The 18,891-nt window shown below is 29.9% G+C and overlaps 2 protein-coding genes and 2 long non-coding RNA genes across 5 annotated transcripts; 2 read left to right on the forward strand and 2 right to left on the reverse strand.

Annotated features, from left to right (window-relative positions):
- The first annotated feature begins 97 nt into the window (after positions 1 to 97).
- Positions 98 to 4,787, forward strand: LOC149094648 (uncharacterized). The gene is made up of 3 exons (XR_016200160.1): positions 98 to 271; positions 3,057 to 3,444; positions 3,537 to 4,787. It is a non-coding gene; the product is annotated as an uncharacterized LOC149094648 (long non-coding RNA).
- On the reverse strand, positions 2,503 to 5,185 carry LOC107367786 (uncharacterized). 2 transcript variants are annotated; one of them, XM_015935538.3, is made up of 14 exons: positions 4,942 to 5,185; positions 4,758 to 4,868; positions 4,636 to 4,692; positions 4,425 to 4,580; positions 4,242 to 4,370; positions 4,088 to 4,144; positions 3,962 to 4,013; positions 3,790 to 3,896; positions 3,609 to 3,722; positions 3,488 to 3,544; positions 3,279 to 3,416; positions 3,091 to 3,219; positions 2,948 to 3,004; positions 2,503 to 2,848 (listed from the first exon to the last, which is right to left on the reverse strand). In XM_015935538.3, exons 1-14 carry the CDS (start codon positions 5,137 to 5,139, stop codon positions 2,765 to 2,767), a joined length of 1,446 nt encoding a protein of 481 aa, XP_015791024.2. In that variant the 5' UTR covers positions 5,140 to 5,185; the 3' UTR covers positions 2,503 to 2,764. The 2 variants fall into 2 exon arrangements, with proteins under 2 accessions (XP_015791024.2, XP_015791023.2); XM_015935537.3 differs by having other exon boundaries at positions 4,758 to 4,874.
- A 498-nt stretch (positions 5,186 to 5,683) lies between these two features.
- LOC107367744 (GAS2-like protein pickled eggs) lies at positions 5,684 to 18,050 on the reverse strand. The gene is made up of 6 exons (XM_015935499.3): positions 17,630 to 18,050; positions 15,282 to 16,024; positions 14,510 to 15,089; positions 6,961 to 7,068; positions 6,472 to 6,677; positions 5,684 to 6,393 (listed from the first exon to the last, which is right to left on the reverse strand). Exons 2-6 carry the CDS (start codon positions 15,533 to 15,535, stop codon positions 5,850 to 5,852), a joined length of 1,692 nt encoding a protein of 563 aa, XP_015790985.2. The 5' UTR covers positions 15,536 to 16,024; positions 17,630 to 18,050; the 3' UTR covers positions 5,684 to 5,849.
- Positions 6,943 to 11,963, forward strand: LOC107367745 (uncharacterized). Its single transcript, XR_016200159.1, has 7 exons — positions 6,943 to 7,084; positions 7,685 to 7,883; positions 8,093 to 8,615; positions 8,700 to 9,832; positions 9,951 to 10,207; positions 10,267 to 10,357; positions 10,518 to 11,963. It is a non-coding gene; the product is annotated as an uncharacterized LOC107367745 (long non-coding RNA).
- Positions 18,051 to 18,891: the final 841 nt, after the last annotated feature.

The following is an 18,891-nucleotide window of genomic DNA, read 5'->3' on the forward strand; positions in this document are numbered from 1 at the left end:
CTGAATAACTCCATCTTTTGGTAATAATCTTAACCAAAGGACCATTTAAACGTTTCCCAGTGTATAAGCCTACCTCTAGATGGAGACATTTCAACTCATCATATGTTTTCCAACCAGCCACGCCTTTTGATAAACTGTTTTATTTGAAAATTATTGATGTTTAATTGTTTAACTTTAAGGGTAAAAGATTATTTTTGATTTCATTAAATTGAAATTAATATGTTTTATCAACTAATAAGTCAATTCTTCATTGGTATTCAGTCTTTTTAAGGTAATTAAATTTCTTTTTTCTCTTCTCTTGTTTACTTGTTTTCAATGTTAATCACCCAACTTCATTCTCATGTTTTTATTTGTCACTGACAAGTTGTCAGTCTCTTAGTTTTTATCTTTCAGTTTTCTTGCGACTGTCTAACTTGTGATTCAGTTCATCTTTGAATTCTGTCAGGTGATTTTTCCAATCTCTAGATTGTTGGAGTTATATTCAATAAATTAGCGAAGTCAATTTGTCTTTGGTTTGTAAATCGATGGTTTAAATGTTCGTTTATCAATAAGAATCCACTTTTTTGTTTGCTTATAAGTTTCAACCATTGACTCGATCTATTTTTGTGTTAATTTGTGCCCAAAAGACATGGAAAAATTCGTCAAACTTTTAATCTTGGTGTCTTCAATGTGTTTAAAGATCTACATTTTACTTAGATTTTAGCCGGAGTTTTCTGTGGTTAATTTGATCAATTTTTCTGAAAATTATTATCAATTTATTTTCAACTTCATCTTTACTTGTCAAAAAGGAAGATAAATTGCTTTAATTTTTGGATAAACTTTGTATCAATATCATGGAAACACAAAAACAACCCAAATTAAACAAGCTCAAGACTTGTCTCATTCAATAGGAACCAACCACAAAGTTAATTACTTAAACTATTATTGTTAGCAAAGCGAGACAACAGCTAAAATCATCAATTACCAAATCTTGACAAAATTTAATTATGATTGACATTTCTGTGATTTCCAGCTAAACCAACCATGTAATTTAAGTCAATTAATGAGATGAGAATTACCACATTATCAAGTGTAATTCAATTAACAAAGTTTCATTTCACAATTATAAAATTGACTAGATTTTGTGCCATATTAGTAAATAATTAGTTGATCAACGTCAAGGTGAGATTCACTCTCAGCTCAAGAAAAAAGTTATTGTGTTCAAGAAAAAAATTAACCATCAAGTTAACCGGAAGAAAGCAAATAACAAGATGTTAATAGTGATATTAAACTTGAACTTTTGAATTGTTACAAACAATCTTACCAAGTATCATCAATTATATCAACGAAAGGCAGCTAAAAACAAGAAATGACGGAAAATTGGAAGGAAAATTGATGATAGAGATTAGAATGGAAAAGATGTAAATAATCAAAAACAAGTAACTATCCAAGGCAAGATCTTCTGTCATCATCTCAAGAATCATCTGAAGCTTTGAACGCTCCCAGACTTGATTGCTTTTAATTATCTTTACATAGCTAGATTATTCAATATGTTTGCCCAGCGATTAACAGTCTATCTCTCTGTACTTGTAACTGGTCAAATTTTTTAAATAATGAAATTGACCAAAAAATAATTTGGTGAACAAAAATTCAAATCAATTCAATGACTAAATGCGAGTGAGTTTGATAGTAAAACGACTGAAAAAATATCTCTATCCAAGTCACTGATAATATTATACATTGATCCAGCTTTTATTAATAATAAGCTTAAATTATCTTTAATTGTTGTTTTAAAGTCTTATAACCTGTGGGCTTAAATTTATGGACAAATTGTTTAGATGAAATTTCCCGATTAAATGATAGCAATAATTGAACATTTCATATACCATTCGAAAGCTAGAGATAAGCACTTTCTTTGGAAGTAATTTAATCTACCTAGAAAGATAAGATTAACTTTTCCTGCCATGCTTTCCAAAGGCTTTCAAAATTTTTGCTTAGGAAATTTTTCAAAGAGTTACTACACTAATTTGTCTGTATCAATTGATTGTGATGTGTTTAAAGTCTTAAAAATTACCAGCATATACTGCGGACCTCAGGTGATAACAAAATGATAAAATTGAAAGAAGTCCTTAAACGGATTAAGAATTACATGACTTGAAACTAACGCATGGTAAATTCCGTTCAAAACTTGAGCATTTTCGCTGATTGAGGTGCAAGGAATTAATGGCAAAATCTAGCAAACTAATCGTGCTATTTTTCTGAAATTTAAATATTATGAATATATCCCTATTTTAATCATTGCTAGGAAATTTCAAGTCTATTGAACAAATGGTTTCTGAGAAAATAGATGAAGTAACTTGTCCAATAATTTAAGCCCACAGGTTAGTATTCCGAAGATGTTGCTTTTTATCAAATTGCTGAAAATTTTTTGATTTCATTTTAATATTTTGATGATTTATCTTTGAAATTAAATATAAAATCATTTGTTTCAATAGTTATAATAATCAATTGCTTACTTCACACTTTACTGCTCAAAAATATTTTATTATTATTCGTTGTTTGGTACAATTTTTGGTAAAATGTCTCGATTCTTGAATTTTGACTCGTACAAACATTACGAATTGATTAATCATTACATATTATAGATTAATTTTATTTTATTGAATGGACAGACAACTCAACAGATTGAACTAAACATTTGGTTAAATGAAACATAATGAAATGATTAGTCATAGGAAGCTGGACCAAAGTCACTGATAAATGCACCAAAGAGTTATCAAGCAAGTCAAACTGTTGTTGCTTCAATTTCACCAGCTTCAGCTTTTTTAAGTTCAGTCACATGTTCAATCATTTTTGCTATTGAACACTCCTGGAACCATTAAAAGTATAGTTGAAAGATTATTAGTTTCATGTCATTTGTCAAATTTAATGGTAAAACATTGAGATTAGCTCACAGCTGTCAACTTACAAAAGCACTTTTTATCCTTTCCAAAGGTGGTTCATTTTTCTCTCGACATTCTCGGAACTGTTACAAAAATAAGTAATTTTAATTATTCTGTTTTTATTTATTCATTTAGCTTCGTCGACAAGGATAAAGATGGCCATATTTACCTTAAGATATGCATCCTTCTGCTCTTTACTTGGACTTTTACAAGCATTTTCAATTTCATCGCTGGTCTTGATTGTTAATATGTTGGCGCATTCAAAATTAGTGTACTCATCTGGTGTCCATTTTTCCTTCTGTGATACAATAAAGTAAATTTGAGTGATTGGCAATTAACAACTGACCATTGACTTACCATGCATTGATCGACAAACCGATAATAAACAGGATTAAAGCCAAACCATCGGAAGTATATGTAATCACAAGATTCCTCCAAGCTATTGGGCATTTTAGGAACTCCTTTCCATTCAATTTGAGAGTCAGTTAGACAAACCTGATGAAATTATAATTAAAATAACAAGGTGATTAAAATTAGCTTTCATTAATGATGATGATTCAACTTACTTTAATGTTTTCTTCTTCTTCTTTTGTATATTCATTATTTGCCAAACAGGTCATCATCTGGTAATCAAAAGACAATCACGGAATACAATCAACTGGAATGAAGCATTTCTAACGGACTTACCTCTTTGAATTCGCCGTCTTGCTTTTCAATGCATTTTTCCACGGAATTTTGATCAAATATATCAAAGGTCTCGCAAACCCATCGAACCTCCGTTTTGTTTGGATTAATTTTCATCTTTAATTGACAAAGAACATCAATTCAGCCCACAATTGACTCAACAAAGGCTTTACAATGTACTTACGGAACAAGCTTCAAATCTATCTTTATAGATTTCATCTTCATCATGCCAGTAATTTCTAGATTTAATACAGAACTCATCGAGATCCTTGAATGGCTTGTAAATCAGAGCTAAATATAAGGCGTAAATGATTTTAGTCAAATGGCTTGGTCACTTTATGAGCAGTTTAACAAACCTTGAGCAAGATACGCTTTGTCCAGTTTTCCCAGAGCTTCAAAAGTACATACCTGTTTCAAGAATTGCATTAAATTTGAATGAAAAACAATAACTATCTAAGGATCCAATTAAATCAACGACTCACCATTATGTCTTCTTTTTCTTGGTCACTTATTTTGTTCTGATCAAAACACTCAGCCGCCTGTTGATGTAAATAATACCAATCGATATTGAAAAAATACAATTGAATTTATGAAGCAAAGAGATGTGGATACAATATTAAACCGATGAATACTTACGGCCTCAAAATCTGCCTTATGGTCTTCAGGCTTTACACATTTATCTTTGAAATCATCGTAGCTTTTAATCGGATATTTTGAGTGACAAGACATACGTTTAGCAACACGTTCAGCACCAATGATTTCAACCTATTTATGAATATAAATCATTAATATTATCAATGGACAAAGTAATAAACTTACTGTGCATGCATGATGAGCTTCATTGTGTGATGGATGGTTGAGGTAATAATTAATCATTGTTAGACCACAAAGTTGAGTTAAATTGGCCATTTCGGTAGTTAACCAATGAAGATCTCGTTTTCTTTTCGATTTTTTCCCTCTGTATCCCATGCATTCCTAAAACCAAGCAATAATGTGAGCAATCTTGTCCACCAAGAAAAGATAAATTTACCTTCAACCGTTTGGATTCCTCCTCGTCAAGTTTGGTCTCATTAAGGCATTTCTTCAGCTACACCAATGTAATGTGAAAAGGTGTTGAAAAATCTAAAAATCATTGTAATTTAATTCACTTACTTGATCAAAGTTGTCGGTAAAATTTTCCGGCGCCAAACAATAGCCAATGTCTTTCGGATCCATAGCTTTATAACAGTCTCCTTCACGTTTCTTGTATTTATCCAGCGCTATCTGAGACTTGAGTACAAGTTAAGTTAAATTGATTCTCGACAATTTATAACAACATTGATTGAAATTATCTTACCATACATGTTCGGTATTTCAACTCATATAAATGACGAATATGATTTGTTTCCAGAAACCATTGGTGTCTCTTGCAGAGTTCAGTCATATTTGCGGGCTTGGAATCTTTATTGTAAAGGTGAGGATGATGTGGATCACATTTTACTAATTGTAGGCAACTTGTGGCTAAGAAAATCACTATTAATTGACACGAATTCATATTTGATTCTTGATTAGACCAATCTGTTCTTCCTATTGGCCTGACTTGTAGTAAAATAAGTGTCGTAAAGTCTTTGTTATAAAAACAAATCTATCATTCATCTAACCCTACATTTCCATTTTTTAATATTTGTTACATTATAATGTAGTTACTGTTTAAATATTTGATTGGATTAATGATAGATGGTTGGTAAATACATTGAAATTTTGAACTAATTAAGTATAAAAATACGATTTACTCTGGTTTATCGTCCTACCGTAACAATTTTTCACTAAATTTTATATTTACTTACCTTGGAACTGTTTGTCTAACTACTCCTTATAAATGGATTTACAGCTATTATTTAATCAGACTTTCGATTTTAAACAATTATAGATTTTTTTACATTAGACTGATAATTAATTTAATATTTAAACAAGAAATGGTCGTGTATTGAGTTGATAATACACCATAAAGTATGTTTTGATTAAACAGAGTGTTTCGCGCTAAATCATTGTAGATTTGTGACGAATGATGGAAATGATTTATTGGTTGACAATAAGGATTCAGCTAAATAATGAAGGTTCTCTTTTTTATTTGAATTAAAATTACAAAAGCTTCAGAATTATAATTTTATAACAGTCATAGAGATTGGGTTGATTAAAGCTTATTATTACATTGTAAAAGAGAAATAAAATCTTTGCAATATTAATTTAACAATAATGTGATGATTAAATTTTTCGCGGAATCGTTTTAGATTGAGGAGAGGGTTGATGGCAGAATCTTATATTTGTACATGAATTTACTTTGTTAATAGTGCTGATTGGCATTTGATAATTGGCCAAACCAACATATTTTGCGATACCAGATTTAGTTCTGCTAAATCCAGGTCTTTGATTAATTTGCTTATAGTTGTTGTCACAGTTAAGAGTTATCGAATGGTTTGCTTGAATTTTGGAATGTAAATGGTGGAAATGGATACTGTTAGGCGAGTTTAATTGTCCAGTGCTCAAATGATGTAGGCCGCCAGTTGAACTGCTTATTGAACTACGAGGACTAATTGAACTACCAACAGTTGAAGATGAAGTTGAATCATCTGAATATTGAGATGATCGAGAGGGTTGACGGTCACTTCCTTCAGAGAATGAATTGAGTGAACAAGATGATTCAGTTAAACCAATTGAATCACGTCTTTTGAGATTAGGATACATCATCGAGTTAGAGTCACAGCGTAAATTGTCAAAGCTTGTGTATTGAGGTTCAGCTGGATAAGGCCTGGATAATTGAAAGAGGAAACACAACAGAGATTAGAATAAAAATAAACAGTTGATAAAGATGTTAAGATGAACTTACCTATTGTAATTAACCCAAATTTGTTGTCCATTAGATGTATTTCTTGACAACAATGATGACTTAAGATTAGTGACAGTATTATTGGTATTATTGTTTTGGGTTGATTTGCTTCCAACTCGACACCGACAAGGATCATGTCGATCAAGGTAATGACCCAAAGTATCCCAGCCTCCACCAACACGTACCATTACATGATTACGAAGAATCTAATTTAAAATGAAATTATAATTAATCAATTATGATAAATTGAAAACAAAAACAATGTTAAAGTTAAACAAAAGATCGTCTAAAACGATTATTAATGCCATCTAATGTCAACTAACGTATCTAATTGAGCCTGACCAATCAAAATTAAACAAATATTTTTTTGTTTCAATTTGCTCAAAAACCGTTAAATTTTGTATCGTAATTAGACGTAACAATATTAGATGAAATTTAATTTATTTAAACGATCATTATATCAACTATACTCATTAATTAAATACTTACCCTGACATAAATTAAAACTTTTGGATTACCAACTCGATATTTACCGTCAGCCACTTTAACCATTGGAAACTGTGATGGACAAGTACATCTGTTGAGTAAATCAACAACCTGTAACAAAAGAGAGGTAAGGTAATTAAATTTTGAGTTATTCAATGATTGTATAGTAAATTAAAAATGAGCAATAGACTTATTGAATGCCATCAACAGCTCTAATTTTGATCAATCGAAACTATCAACAATTAATCTTATTTTTATATGTGTCAGAATGAATATCAAGATTGATATCACTTTGCACTTATTTTAGTCGAAAATAGTATTCCTATAACTCAGCAAATTCTGTATCATTTCCTGGTTGATTAAATATTGTCATTATCAATTTTTATCAATTAGTATAGAAATATTAACCATCCATTATCATTGAAATGGTTATTACCATTAGTTTTAATTTGTTTTGAATGTAAATCCTTTCTCGTTAACTTTTTTTGTCTCAGATTGTAGCTTGAAAAAATTTACATTAAACAGCATTTTAACAATAGATTCTCATTGAGTTAAACGCATTATTGCGATATAATGGTAATAAAGATTTAGTTCGTTAGTCAAGCTAGGTTTCATGATTCATAATTATATTAAATAGTAATGAAATGATAACAACAATATCATCATTAATAGCAAAAAGTATAATAATAAATTGTGAAATATCTTCTTCTCTCCCTATTGTTAACAGATATTGTGTAAAGTGTAATGTGATGGTCAACAAAAAAAATGACAGCAAATGATTGCGTTGGTTGAATTTGATGATGATTATGGTAAAATAGTTATTAATAAATAACTAATAAATATATATGTTGGATAAATATGAATGATTAAAGAGAAAAGATGAATTAATGATCGTTTCTACTACACAAGAAGAGTTAAAAATTATAGTAAGTATGAAAAATAATTACAATAATTTGTTGTTGCTGTTGCTTGGAATTAGATTTTCGTGGTTTACAGATGAAAATCAAGCTAATAGTAAAGTTATCATTAGATTGGGCTCATATTAAGGGACAGCAAAAAGCAACAACAATCATTGATGTTAATTACTATGTTTACACTAATCAAATCTCTTCTCTCTTTACTAATCTATCAACAGACTATTAAATTGTGGACCAGAGATGATTAAACTGAACGTGGACAAAGCAAAATGCAAAAGGAACTTAAATTGTTGATCCTGGTAAAACTAGTTTAATCATGATGCTGATGGTGACGGTGATGAGGTTAATCAAGAAACCTGACTTTAAATATAAAACACAGAATCGGATGTTATTCGGATATGGTGGAAGTGATAAACTGAATTCACCCTAAAGGAAGAAGCAAAATCTGAAGAATCAAGTTAATAGTGAAATCAAGGAAAGAAGAAGAAGAAGAAAAAGGAACCTCAAAAGAAGCTAAATTAACTGCTAATGGTAACACAGAATAATGATTATCGTCTTTTATCAACGGTCTTTTTGCGTCGTAATTACGTTGATGATGATAATACTGATTTTTGTTGGCTTTGATAGCGATGATGATGTTGTTGTTGCTGCTGATGATTAAGTAGGAAAGGCTCACGCAATCACAAGCAAAAGGATAAGATGGTATTATTTTAATTTTGGTGATTTACTGACCCAAACAAGGTAATAATTTTTATTTAGAAGTTGTTTAGAAAAGAAATTCAGCGCATAATTACATTATTTAAATTATTATTATCATTATTTTAGCAAACAGTAGCTTGAAAATAGGAATGGCGAAAAAGGAGCGAAAACAAATTAAAACTGAAAACTGAGTTTCGATCTTGGACTGTTTCAACCTCAATTTAGTTTCTGAAAAATTGTACAGAACTTCAACAAAATCTTTCGACTGAGTAGATAAGCACAGGTGACATAAAGAAGGCTCATATTGATCAATTTTACGCCAAAATTGGCAATATTAGCCTTTTGAAATGAAACTGCAATCCCTTTGACAAAAGACAAAAACAGAGTTTTAAAAGGATCTCAAGATGATGAAAAACATGAAAAGCTTTTCTCTTTCACCTATTTTATCATCTCCATCAATTTATTTAAATAGCAAGAATTGAATTTGTGTTAAATCTAAAACAAAAAAGACCTTAAACTTTCACAATTGAAACAGAATTTACTTTGATTTTTGTAGCATAAAAAAAAGGTTTATCTGGTTTCTTTCATCATTTTTGTAGTCATCAATCCATGAAAGATACTTTTCTTGGACTGAAATACTTTTACTTCAAGATATAAAAGGAGCAATTCAACGAAAGGAGATCAAAATACTGAACAATATAGCAACAATAAGGTGATTTTCGTGGCTTATCAATGAAAAACGAGCAAATATTTTAAAGCATTTCAGAGTTTTGAAGTGACGATAAAATATTGAAAAGAAACCCTTTTTTTGTTGAAAAAGACATTAGGCGAGAATACAATTAAACTTAGCATCTTTGTAAGGACCACTTTTAATCACATCATCATTATCAGCCCATATAAACATCAGTATCAACACCAACAATGATGCCAATAAGGATGAGTTTATGTTAAGACAGTTAACATAATGATACACTTGACTCTTTACCTTTTGATCTTGTTGTTAACCTTTGCTCAACTAACAACAATAATTATCATTGTTCGAGAATGTGTTTGTCAATTGTAACTCTATTACACACACACACAACATTTAACAATGAAAAGCCAGTATCTTCTGCTTGATTTTTAACTGTTGTCAATGATTATTGGGAACGGGTTAATCAAAGTTAATTTATCTTCCTTTTACATCAATTGAAGCTAATTGTAGCAAATATTTCAAATTTGAAGACCATTGAGAAAGATAAAATTCAATGAGGAAGTAGGTAAATCAATCGAGTCATTATATCTACATGCAAATGATCAATTTAACACAATAACATTAACACTTGTAAAAATACAATTTACTAATAACAATTTTTATTCTTCCTTCTTCTTCTTCAGATATTCCTTCCCAGAACACTCAATTGCAAAGTTAATTATCCAAAATCTGGTTGACTGGTTATTCAGATTAACGTTGTGAAGTTACCAACATTAACATTGATCCACTGAGAAACAAGATTCAATTGTAAACCAATTAATGTTGACGATAAACAAAATTGTCAAATTGTTGAAAACCGTTACAAATTTGGGCGAGCAATTTGGATCAGGACAAGAAACAGTCAGTGATTAACTTAACCATGAAAATATGCATTACGCAGGTTAATTATTTAACAGTGAAATTTCATTTTTGCTAATCTTTCATCTCTTATTATTTAAGGTTACTTGGATGTCTTAAAAGTCTCACTTGTGAAGCAGTTTCATACCAAGAAAAAAACAACCCTTTTTGGGTATTTATGTTAATATCTAAGGTTAGAGTGCATTAAAAACATTATCTTGATTGTTACATGTTTTTGTTAACTTGAATCTTATTATAATAATAAAAAATATTTTTATTATTACTATCAACATGACACTTAACCCCATTCAAGTTTTCATTATTAACATTTATTGTTTCTCTTCTTGTTTCAGATACCAACTCTTTCAATCATCTTTAACCCTGAAAAATTATCTCCCCGCTTAATCAATGTTTGATTAATTTAAAAGCCCAAGCCCCTCTGGTCATTGATTGTATACAGTTTCCCTAGTTAAATGAAGATTCCCGATGAAGATTAATCAAAATTGATCCAGGAGGATAACAATTACAGAAAACAACAAAACAGTTCAACCTAATTATGAATCTAAATCATGATCAAGACTAGATTTGGATAGATGCTGAAAGAGCGACGTTAACAATAACCAAAAAAACCAAATCATCATCATTAACCAAGTCAAAACCAAGTGTGAGCTGATAATCATTTCAACGCCACATTCAAAAAAATTCAACCCAAAAAATGGTACAAATCCTTGGGAACAATCAACATAGAAACCACGCATTATTGTGCACAATCTACTATGATATTCAAGACAATCAGGCCAAGGTTGGATACAACTGAATCAATTGTTTCTTTAATAGTTTGTTAAACTGTTAAAAGAAAGCAACCAAAATGGATGGGAATAATCATGTTAATGACTGTTTTTCAAACAACTGAACAGCAAGTCAAATTGTTCCTGATGATAATAAGTGAAAAAAGGCAACAAAAAGATATTCATGATCAACTGATTGAAATATATTCAGTAATAATGCACCAATAAATGAAACTCGAGACTACCTTAAATGGATGAAAATTAAAGGCAACATTTGATTACCTTGCAGTTTGGATAGAGCAAAGTCATGAAATTAAATTGCAAACCTGAAACAAGATGATCTAATTAACTTGATAATCCTGATACTCAACTCATCTCTTCCTGTCTCTCCAGTGACACAAGAAACTTGATATAAAGACCTAAACCTGATCAATCCAAATTCAATTCAATTGAAAATCTCCACGTTTCCCCAATTCATTATCATTCCAACCTATTGATGGTACCAAATTGTACACAAAAGCTCATTCCAAGACAATCAATAATCAAATATTTGTGAAGGTTATAAAGTAAACCTAAAAGCAATAGTCTAGTAATCAGTTTACCTGGAAAAGCCAATACAATCAACAATCATTAAATTGGAAATATTGATGATTAAAGTATTATAAATATTTGGATATCCGGTTATATTAACCTGGTGAAACTGGAATTAAATCATTTTCAAAGGTTACAGGTTACCAAATGGTTCTTAAATCACACAACAAAGTGGAAATGATCAACTCTAATTGAAGCTAAAGTTAAACCTGTGTTAAATTGTATACAATCAAGTAACATACAATTGTAAAGCATCTCGAATCCAGGTTTACCGGTTTATCATTGATTTGGTCAAAATTGTAAAGCAAACATGAACCTTTCACTTGATCCAACAAATATTGATATCAACAATCAATTGACTTGTAATATTTAATCATCCCAAGTTATTAATTATCAATTAACTAACTGTAAACATGTTCAGTAGACCTTGGCTAATTTAATTTGCCATCCAGTCCATAATCAACATTTGCGTGACACTCATAAATGTACAGTGTTGTTGGTTTTTGTTAACCAACCATGTTGTTATGGGCTTACCAACATCAACTAATTGTTGTTTAACATTTCATTTCATCCTTTACTAACCATAATGATAATATAATTAGTTAATTTGTAATCCTCATCAATTATAATAAAAGTTAACTCAATCATTACTAAATCATTTCATAAGCATTATACTATTAAAAATACCTTTTCAATGAATTAAGTTATAAGAGTGACTTTCCTCTTTTTTTGTTTCTTGATTAATTTTTAACTCATGAAATTAGGTAAATCAGCTTCTTTATTAAATTCAATAAAACCAAATGTTAGTCAAAGTCTAATCTGTTGTGGGTTAAAGTTAATCATTCAATGTGATTAAATTTAATTGTTCCGTTTCCACTACAATTGAAATAACAATTTTGTATTCATACTTTGTGATAAAAATGAAAATTGAAAACGGAACTGATTGTTGATTGTCAAGAAATTGGCGTAAAAAATCACCCAATAATTAAGTCAATTGACCTGAACCTGAAAAGTCAATTGATTGAGAGTATTAACAATAAACTCAATTCACATCAAATAGAGTTGATTTATAAAACAAATGTAAATCAAAAAGTCAAGATTAAATGATGAGATTATCAATGAAAAAATTGTACTGCAACAATTTGTTAATTGTAAGGAAAGGAAACGCAAAAATGAATGTAAAAATGAAGGTGAAAATAAATGTGAAAATGAATGGATGAATGGATGAATCAATTGCATTGTATTTTCATCATTTAACTCCCAACCATTATGATCATAATCAACTTTCACCTCAAAAAATTTTCATACAAACAATCAGGGTTAAAGGGTTTTTAATGGGTCAAAAACATTTGAAAAAGGTTTATTTTGAGGGTCATTTGAACATCTCAATTTAAGACCAACCATGAAACTGTTAAATCATTTCATAAACTATTCAATTAAATATAAATTAAATCTCTGTTTAGATTTACAGCTTTTTGGGTTCAATTTAGAGCAAAACATCAAAAAATTAACTAGATTTTTTGGTTTGATTGGAAATGGAAATTTAATTGTAAAGAATCGACTTTTTGTTGAAATTGTTATTTACTTTCATCTTTTGTATTAGGGTGTCCGGACACCCTAATATTATTAAGTTGCTTTGATTGTGAGCAATTGGATGTTATTTGATGGACAAGTTTGGCTAATGATTAAGATGAGATTGAATCAGTTTGAATCATTTTTGATCCAAATGATGGTTTTAACCAAGAATTAGTACAACAGTTTAATCTAATTTTGATCACACCTTAATTTGCTGTAATTGCTATTAAAATGTAATAATTGTTTACCTTAAATGTTCAATTTAACAGCATAAACATGAATCAATCAATGATATTGACCTTTAAAAATGAGGATTCAATTAATCAACTAAATTGTTGTCTTTTTATTTACAATAGTCATTAACTAATCAAAATAATATAAATAATAAGAAAAAGGCAAATTTAATTGTAAATCATTCGTATTCAGGAATGAGGGTTAAGTTATCTGAATATTGTTTAAATTTAAGAAGATTATCAATTCAAAGTAATTCAGAATCAACAATTAGTTAATTTCAAAGTTTCTATTATTGTGAGCTTTAATCAGATGAATGTGCATTAATATGTGGCTTTAAAATCATTTGTAGCAGTTAAATAGGGCAAAGGATTGTTAACCATAATTGTAAACACAATTAGTTTGATTAGGATAAATTGCATTTAAGGTGAAATGAAATACAAATAAAGGCAAATAATTAGCAAACGATAGACTCAATGTAACCTTAAATTAACCAAACATTTAGGTTTGATTATAAAAATTGACGAAACCCAAATTTTACCAGATTAATGTACATTAACAGTTTACAACAAAAGTCAATTAATCAAATGAAATTAACCTTAAATGTGAAATGATTTTCACACTCAAAAAGGGTTTAGAAAGTGATTTTTGAAAGTAATATAAAAGGTTGGAAAAACTGAAATTAAAAAATCTAAAGCTAAGAGACAATCATGAAAATGATAAATCGAGTAAATTTCCTTAAATAGGATTTTGTATTAATTCAATAAGTTCAATTAATTAAATGTTATCCTGAGCAAAAAATTGTAAATTGTCATGAAAAGATGTTTGACAATTGAATGAGGCTTTTTTTGGTAAAGTTATATTTGTAATGTAAAAATGGTTTTCAACTTGTTCATTGAAAAAGGTAACCAAAAATGTAGCAATATTAATTGCATTTGATACTATTATTAATCATTTTTTGGTGCATTTAATTGGTTAAATTTTTTCTAAAACAATATAATAAGCTTGAAAACAGCCTGACGATGAAAGAGTTGATTAAACTGTTGAAACTGGTTGAACTTAACCAGCAACATCTTTGTAATTCAGTGTATTAATAGCTGATGTAAGTCTATTCAATAAGTGAAAATTGAATTGAAATAATATCTGAAAGTGTGACTTACCCTTTCATGGAGACACTTCAAATTGTTGGTAATTATTTGAGATTCACTTTTAATTTCCTTGTCTTTTTTGGGTTGTACGGTCTTGTAAGAGCCCTCGGTACTGGTATCACTGTTGGTTGAAACATTTGATGTTAACGATCCCATGTAACCCGAATCAGGTGAAGTTGATAGGGTTGTCAGGTTGTCTTCATCAGTCTCTGGATCCAACTCCATTTGGACCCTTGATTGACCCAACCTTTCCTGGTCCAACTCTCGGTCAATCTCTTGCTCCATTTGAACAATCAATGGCGCAGCAAAGCCAAAAGCTGTACATTTCCGAGCCACTTCCAGTAAACAGAGGATAAAGCTTTTCTCATTTTTACCCAAAACCAAGTCATCTGTTTCAAACAACAGGCATTCATGAATTTTCAGGGATTTACACCAGGCAATGAAATTGGACACATTGTCTCTCGCCTGAAAGGTTTTGGGTTTTGCATTGGCTCGGTAACGTAACTCATCTCCTTTGTATATAATGTTACAATCCTTTGAATCAAATTTATGGCCACTTGAAATTGCTTTGCTAATAACATTGTTGGCATGCCTGTAAAATGATAGAGTAAAAAGATATTTAATATTTGTATCAGTGATTGATTGAAAGTCGTGAAAGGTAAAGTTGAATCCCGAGTAACGCTTATTTTGGTATCATTTGATTGTTGTAAATACAATTGAAGTACAATTGTCATGTTGATATTGGGTTTCATTTGTTTACCTTCAAGATTAAATTGACACTTACCGACACAATATAACTCCAGTTTCCAGTACTTCAATGAAATTGTCAGCATTAATGTTTATGTCATACAAAATGTTTAACCATTCAGCAAGATCTTCCTTCATTGCCCAAAGATATTCCTCATTGGATCTAAAATTACGATAGGCTCTTGAATAGATTGACGGATTGTCATCGGCATAATTTTCACAGGAATTAATGTTCATCAATGAGACACTATTTTCAAATGTTGGTCGTTTCATCTCTGATGCTGGAGACATAATTTACAATAATTTTTCAATAGGAACACAATTTGATTTGACCAAAACACTGGTTAAGACAGGGAAATGATAGTTGCTTTAAATGTTGGAAACGTTCAATGACTGGACCAAGAGTACTATGAGCTTGTTCAATTGTTTGAGAAGGTTAAAAGTGATTAACACTTGAGAGTTATAGTGATGATTAGGGCAAAATTTAATCAGTTTAAAAACTGGTTCTCATTTGTTTCCAAGCAATCAAAAGGATTCACAAAATTTTACGTATTGGATTCAATGAGTCGGATTAGTCTTTGCAGGATGAAAGTAACCTTTCAAGTAACTTTTCATTCACTAATATCCATTTGTTAAATCTTTTCAGGCTTTTGTCTAATCCTGTTAACGAATCCATTAGATTGTAGTGATTTCCAGGAGTATAATCATCAAATAAATGGATAAATATATTAATAACAATCTAATCCAGAGTGCATTTACACAGGAATTAACGAGGTGAATCTTGAGGGAAAAAAGAGACAAAAGGTAAAAGTGATTATTTAAGAGGAAAGGTAATAACAATAACAATAGAGTAAACAATTTAAGATGATTTAATAAAGTGTCTTTTCACTTTTCACTGTAACAATCATTTGATTAGCAATGAAAAAAGGTTTGACAAACAAAGCAAGACCAATGTTAACCCGAAAGGTAAAGGTTAAAATGGTTTTTTGGTTTTCTGGTTAAATATTGATTCTAATGATTATTTTGTTAATGTTGATTATCATTCATATTATGTTATTTATGTTTGATTAAGATTCCCAGTTAATTAAGGATGTTTATTATTGAAATACTTGATCAGGTCAACAACAGCCAGTAACCGGACTTGAACCAGTGAACCAGGTTTGGGTAAAAGGCATTGAATTATTTGTTAAAAGGTTCATCATTTTTGTTTAATTTTTGACTTCAATTAATAGATTGTTGATTATTAATTGTTGGACGAAATTTAGCTTTTCTTTTATTGTTGTTGTTGTTCATCAATTAATTGTCCTTAAAGTGACTTGTAGGTTGATTGATTGTAAAAAGGCAATCTAAAGATTGACAATTTCTGCTGGTAACTAAGTGATCTTTCATTTGATTGTTGTGTGAGTGTTTTTGTGAAATGTAATCATGTTAGAGACTCTTTATTAATCAATCATTTCATTCTTATTTATCCCACTATTAATACCTGATCAGTGATCATAATAAACACACATACACACACACAATATACATACATGTACACAATCAAAGGCACAATCAACACTCACTCACAATAACCATTTACAATGATAATCAAGGTTAATTTAGCCAACAGTTTAGGCACACAATCACAATTGGAGGCCAATTTGTTAAATGTTTTGCCACAATTATTAAAATCGTCTACTTTTTTTGTTGATCAATTTCAAGTTAATCATTTCATTTCCATTCCCTTTTGTATCATCATTATACTTGTTCACATTGATTCACATTTATAAAAGGTTGACAGGTTTAACTTGTTTTTTTTCACATTCAATAATTTCATTCCTTTGTCATTTAATTGCTATTAATTCCCATCATTGTCTGATCATCATCATGTTTGATTAACCATAATCATCGCCAATTGATGATTGAACTTCCTTGTGACTTGGTTATTCCAATCAAACTGTTCATTTCACTTTTTTCCTTCCCTAAATTACAATAACAATCACTCTAACAATGGTTGTGACAAATAGTTATGGTAATGGTGCTGGTAATTGTGATGATCAACCAAATACTCATTGGAAATATTACCAGCAATTCCCACTCAAATTGTAGCATAAAAATCATGTGTATTTGGTTAGCTGATTGTGCGAAGGAAGATGTCACCTACCAATTTAATGAAACCAACATTTGGGTTCAATTTGCGTTTTACTTTCACTTTGTTCACCTTAACTTCAACAAACAACTGTCACAAATATACATATTAATCAATTAATCCTTGAAAAGTTAAATGTGAACAAATCAAGCAAAGCAATTGAGTTAAAAGGGAAACAATCAAAACGATTGATTTACTGATACAAAATTGAGTCAAGTAGGGCTAAAAGGTTAAAAAAGCTGCAAAACACTTACTGTAAATTGTAAATATCCAATGTAAATCCAGAGCAAGTTCAATATTAGATTTAATTTTCACCACAATTACAGTAAAACTAGATTTAACAAGCACTTGGGAAGAGTTGACAATATTAAAAAGTCCAAATTTGATAACAATTTAAACAATATTGTAAAAACGGTGAAATATTGAAAATAACAATCACAACAAAATTTCCATCTGTTTACATATGCAACAAGTTACCAGTGATGACAATTTTGACTGTTTTCCCATAATTGTTTAACGATTCAGTCTTGATAATTGTATTGTCCTTTGATGTACACTGTGATGATGATTAAAGATGAGTTTGAGTTGAACAAATAAAATAAAATTAAATGTGAAACATTAACCTTAACACAATCAAGTTGTGAAAATGATTCTTACCTAACAGCAAGACACATTGTGAGAGTCTGTATAAGGATACTCAAGTATCAGTCAGGTTAAACCTTTTCCCACTTACTGACGCAATCTATTAGATAACCTCCTCTTTCCTTTCGTCTTTACTGTCTAATTTACTCTCTCATCACCATCATCATCATCATCATTAGATACAATCATCATCGCATCTTTAAAGTATCCAAAAATGTTCATCTTTTCATCTTTTCCTCGTTTTCAATCGTATTCAAAATGAGCGCTCCATGTCCAAGCTAACTCTTTATTTACGTTGTCATGGTTTTCCTGGTTATGTAATTTTAATTTTTTGTCTTTCCATTAATTATTAACCAAGTTTGTTTTTTGCTTAAACCAACAAATTTTTTTTAGACAACAATTAACCTTTTTAACTGTTAATTTATTATTATTGATATTATCGTTACCTTCAAAAATGAATTATATTTATTGTTATATGTTAATCAATTGAAACTTGACACTGTTGGGTTGTATTTGAAAAAACCGTTTGCACCAGTTTTTAACCTTACAATCCTTTTTTTTGCACCAAAACAATAATTGTTTCTATCTTGTTAATTATATTATTTCCGCTACTCTTTTTAATCAACCTTTCATCATTATTTGTTATGTTATTTCATCTGTCTGTGAATTATCGACCTCATCTCTTTAAACCAGTTTCATATCAATAACATCCATTTGATTTGCTTCATTGAACAACATGAAATTAACAGAAAAAAAAGCAAAGGATCGACTTCAATAGATCAAAAGTAGCATCTTTATTAACCACTTTCATTGTTATTAAAGATGCTCTTTTTTGTCCTCATCATCGTTGCTTATTGTTGATATTATCAACTAT

Source organism: Tetranychus urticae, chromosome 1 (genome assembly GCF_039701765.1).
Source record: "Tetranychus urticae isolate SD_2017Ah chromosome 1, NJAU_TeUrti_SD_1.0, whole genome shotgun sequence".
In the NCBI taxonomy this organism is placed as follows: domain Eukaryota; kingdom Metazoa; phylum Arthropoda; class Arachnida; order Trombidiformes; family Tetranychidae; genus Tetranychus; species Tetranychus urticae.

Bases quoted from the DNA above. Each gene is read 5' to 3' on its own strand.
- LOC107367786 (XM_015935537.3), bottom strand. From the start codon at position 5,139: ATGAATTCGTGTCAATTAATAGTGATTTTCTTAGCCACAAGTTGCCTA. The intron at 4,581-4,635 runs GTAAATTTATCT...GCTTGGTTTTAG, and splicing joins AGGAATCCAAACGGTTGAAG to GAATGCATGGGATACAGAGG. The intron at 3,897-3,961 runs GTTTGTTAAACT...CCTTATATTTAG, and splicing joins CAAAGCGTATCTTGCTCAAG to CTCTGATTTACAAGCCATTC.
- LOC107367744 (XM_015935499.3), bottom strand. From the start codon at position 15,535: ATGTCTCCAGCATCAGAGATGAAACGACCAACATTTGAAAATAGTGTC. The intron at 7,069-14,509 runs GTAAGTCACACT...CTTTTGTTACAG, and splicing joins TGAAGTGTCTCCATGAAAGG to GTTGTTGATTTACTCAACAG. The intron at 6,678-6,960 runs GTAAGTATTTAA...ATTTTAAATTAG, and splicing joins AAGTTTTAATTTATGTCAGG to ATTCTTCGTAATCATGTAAT.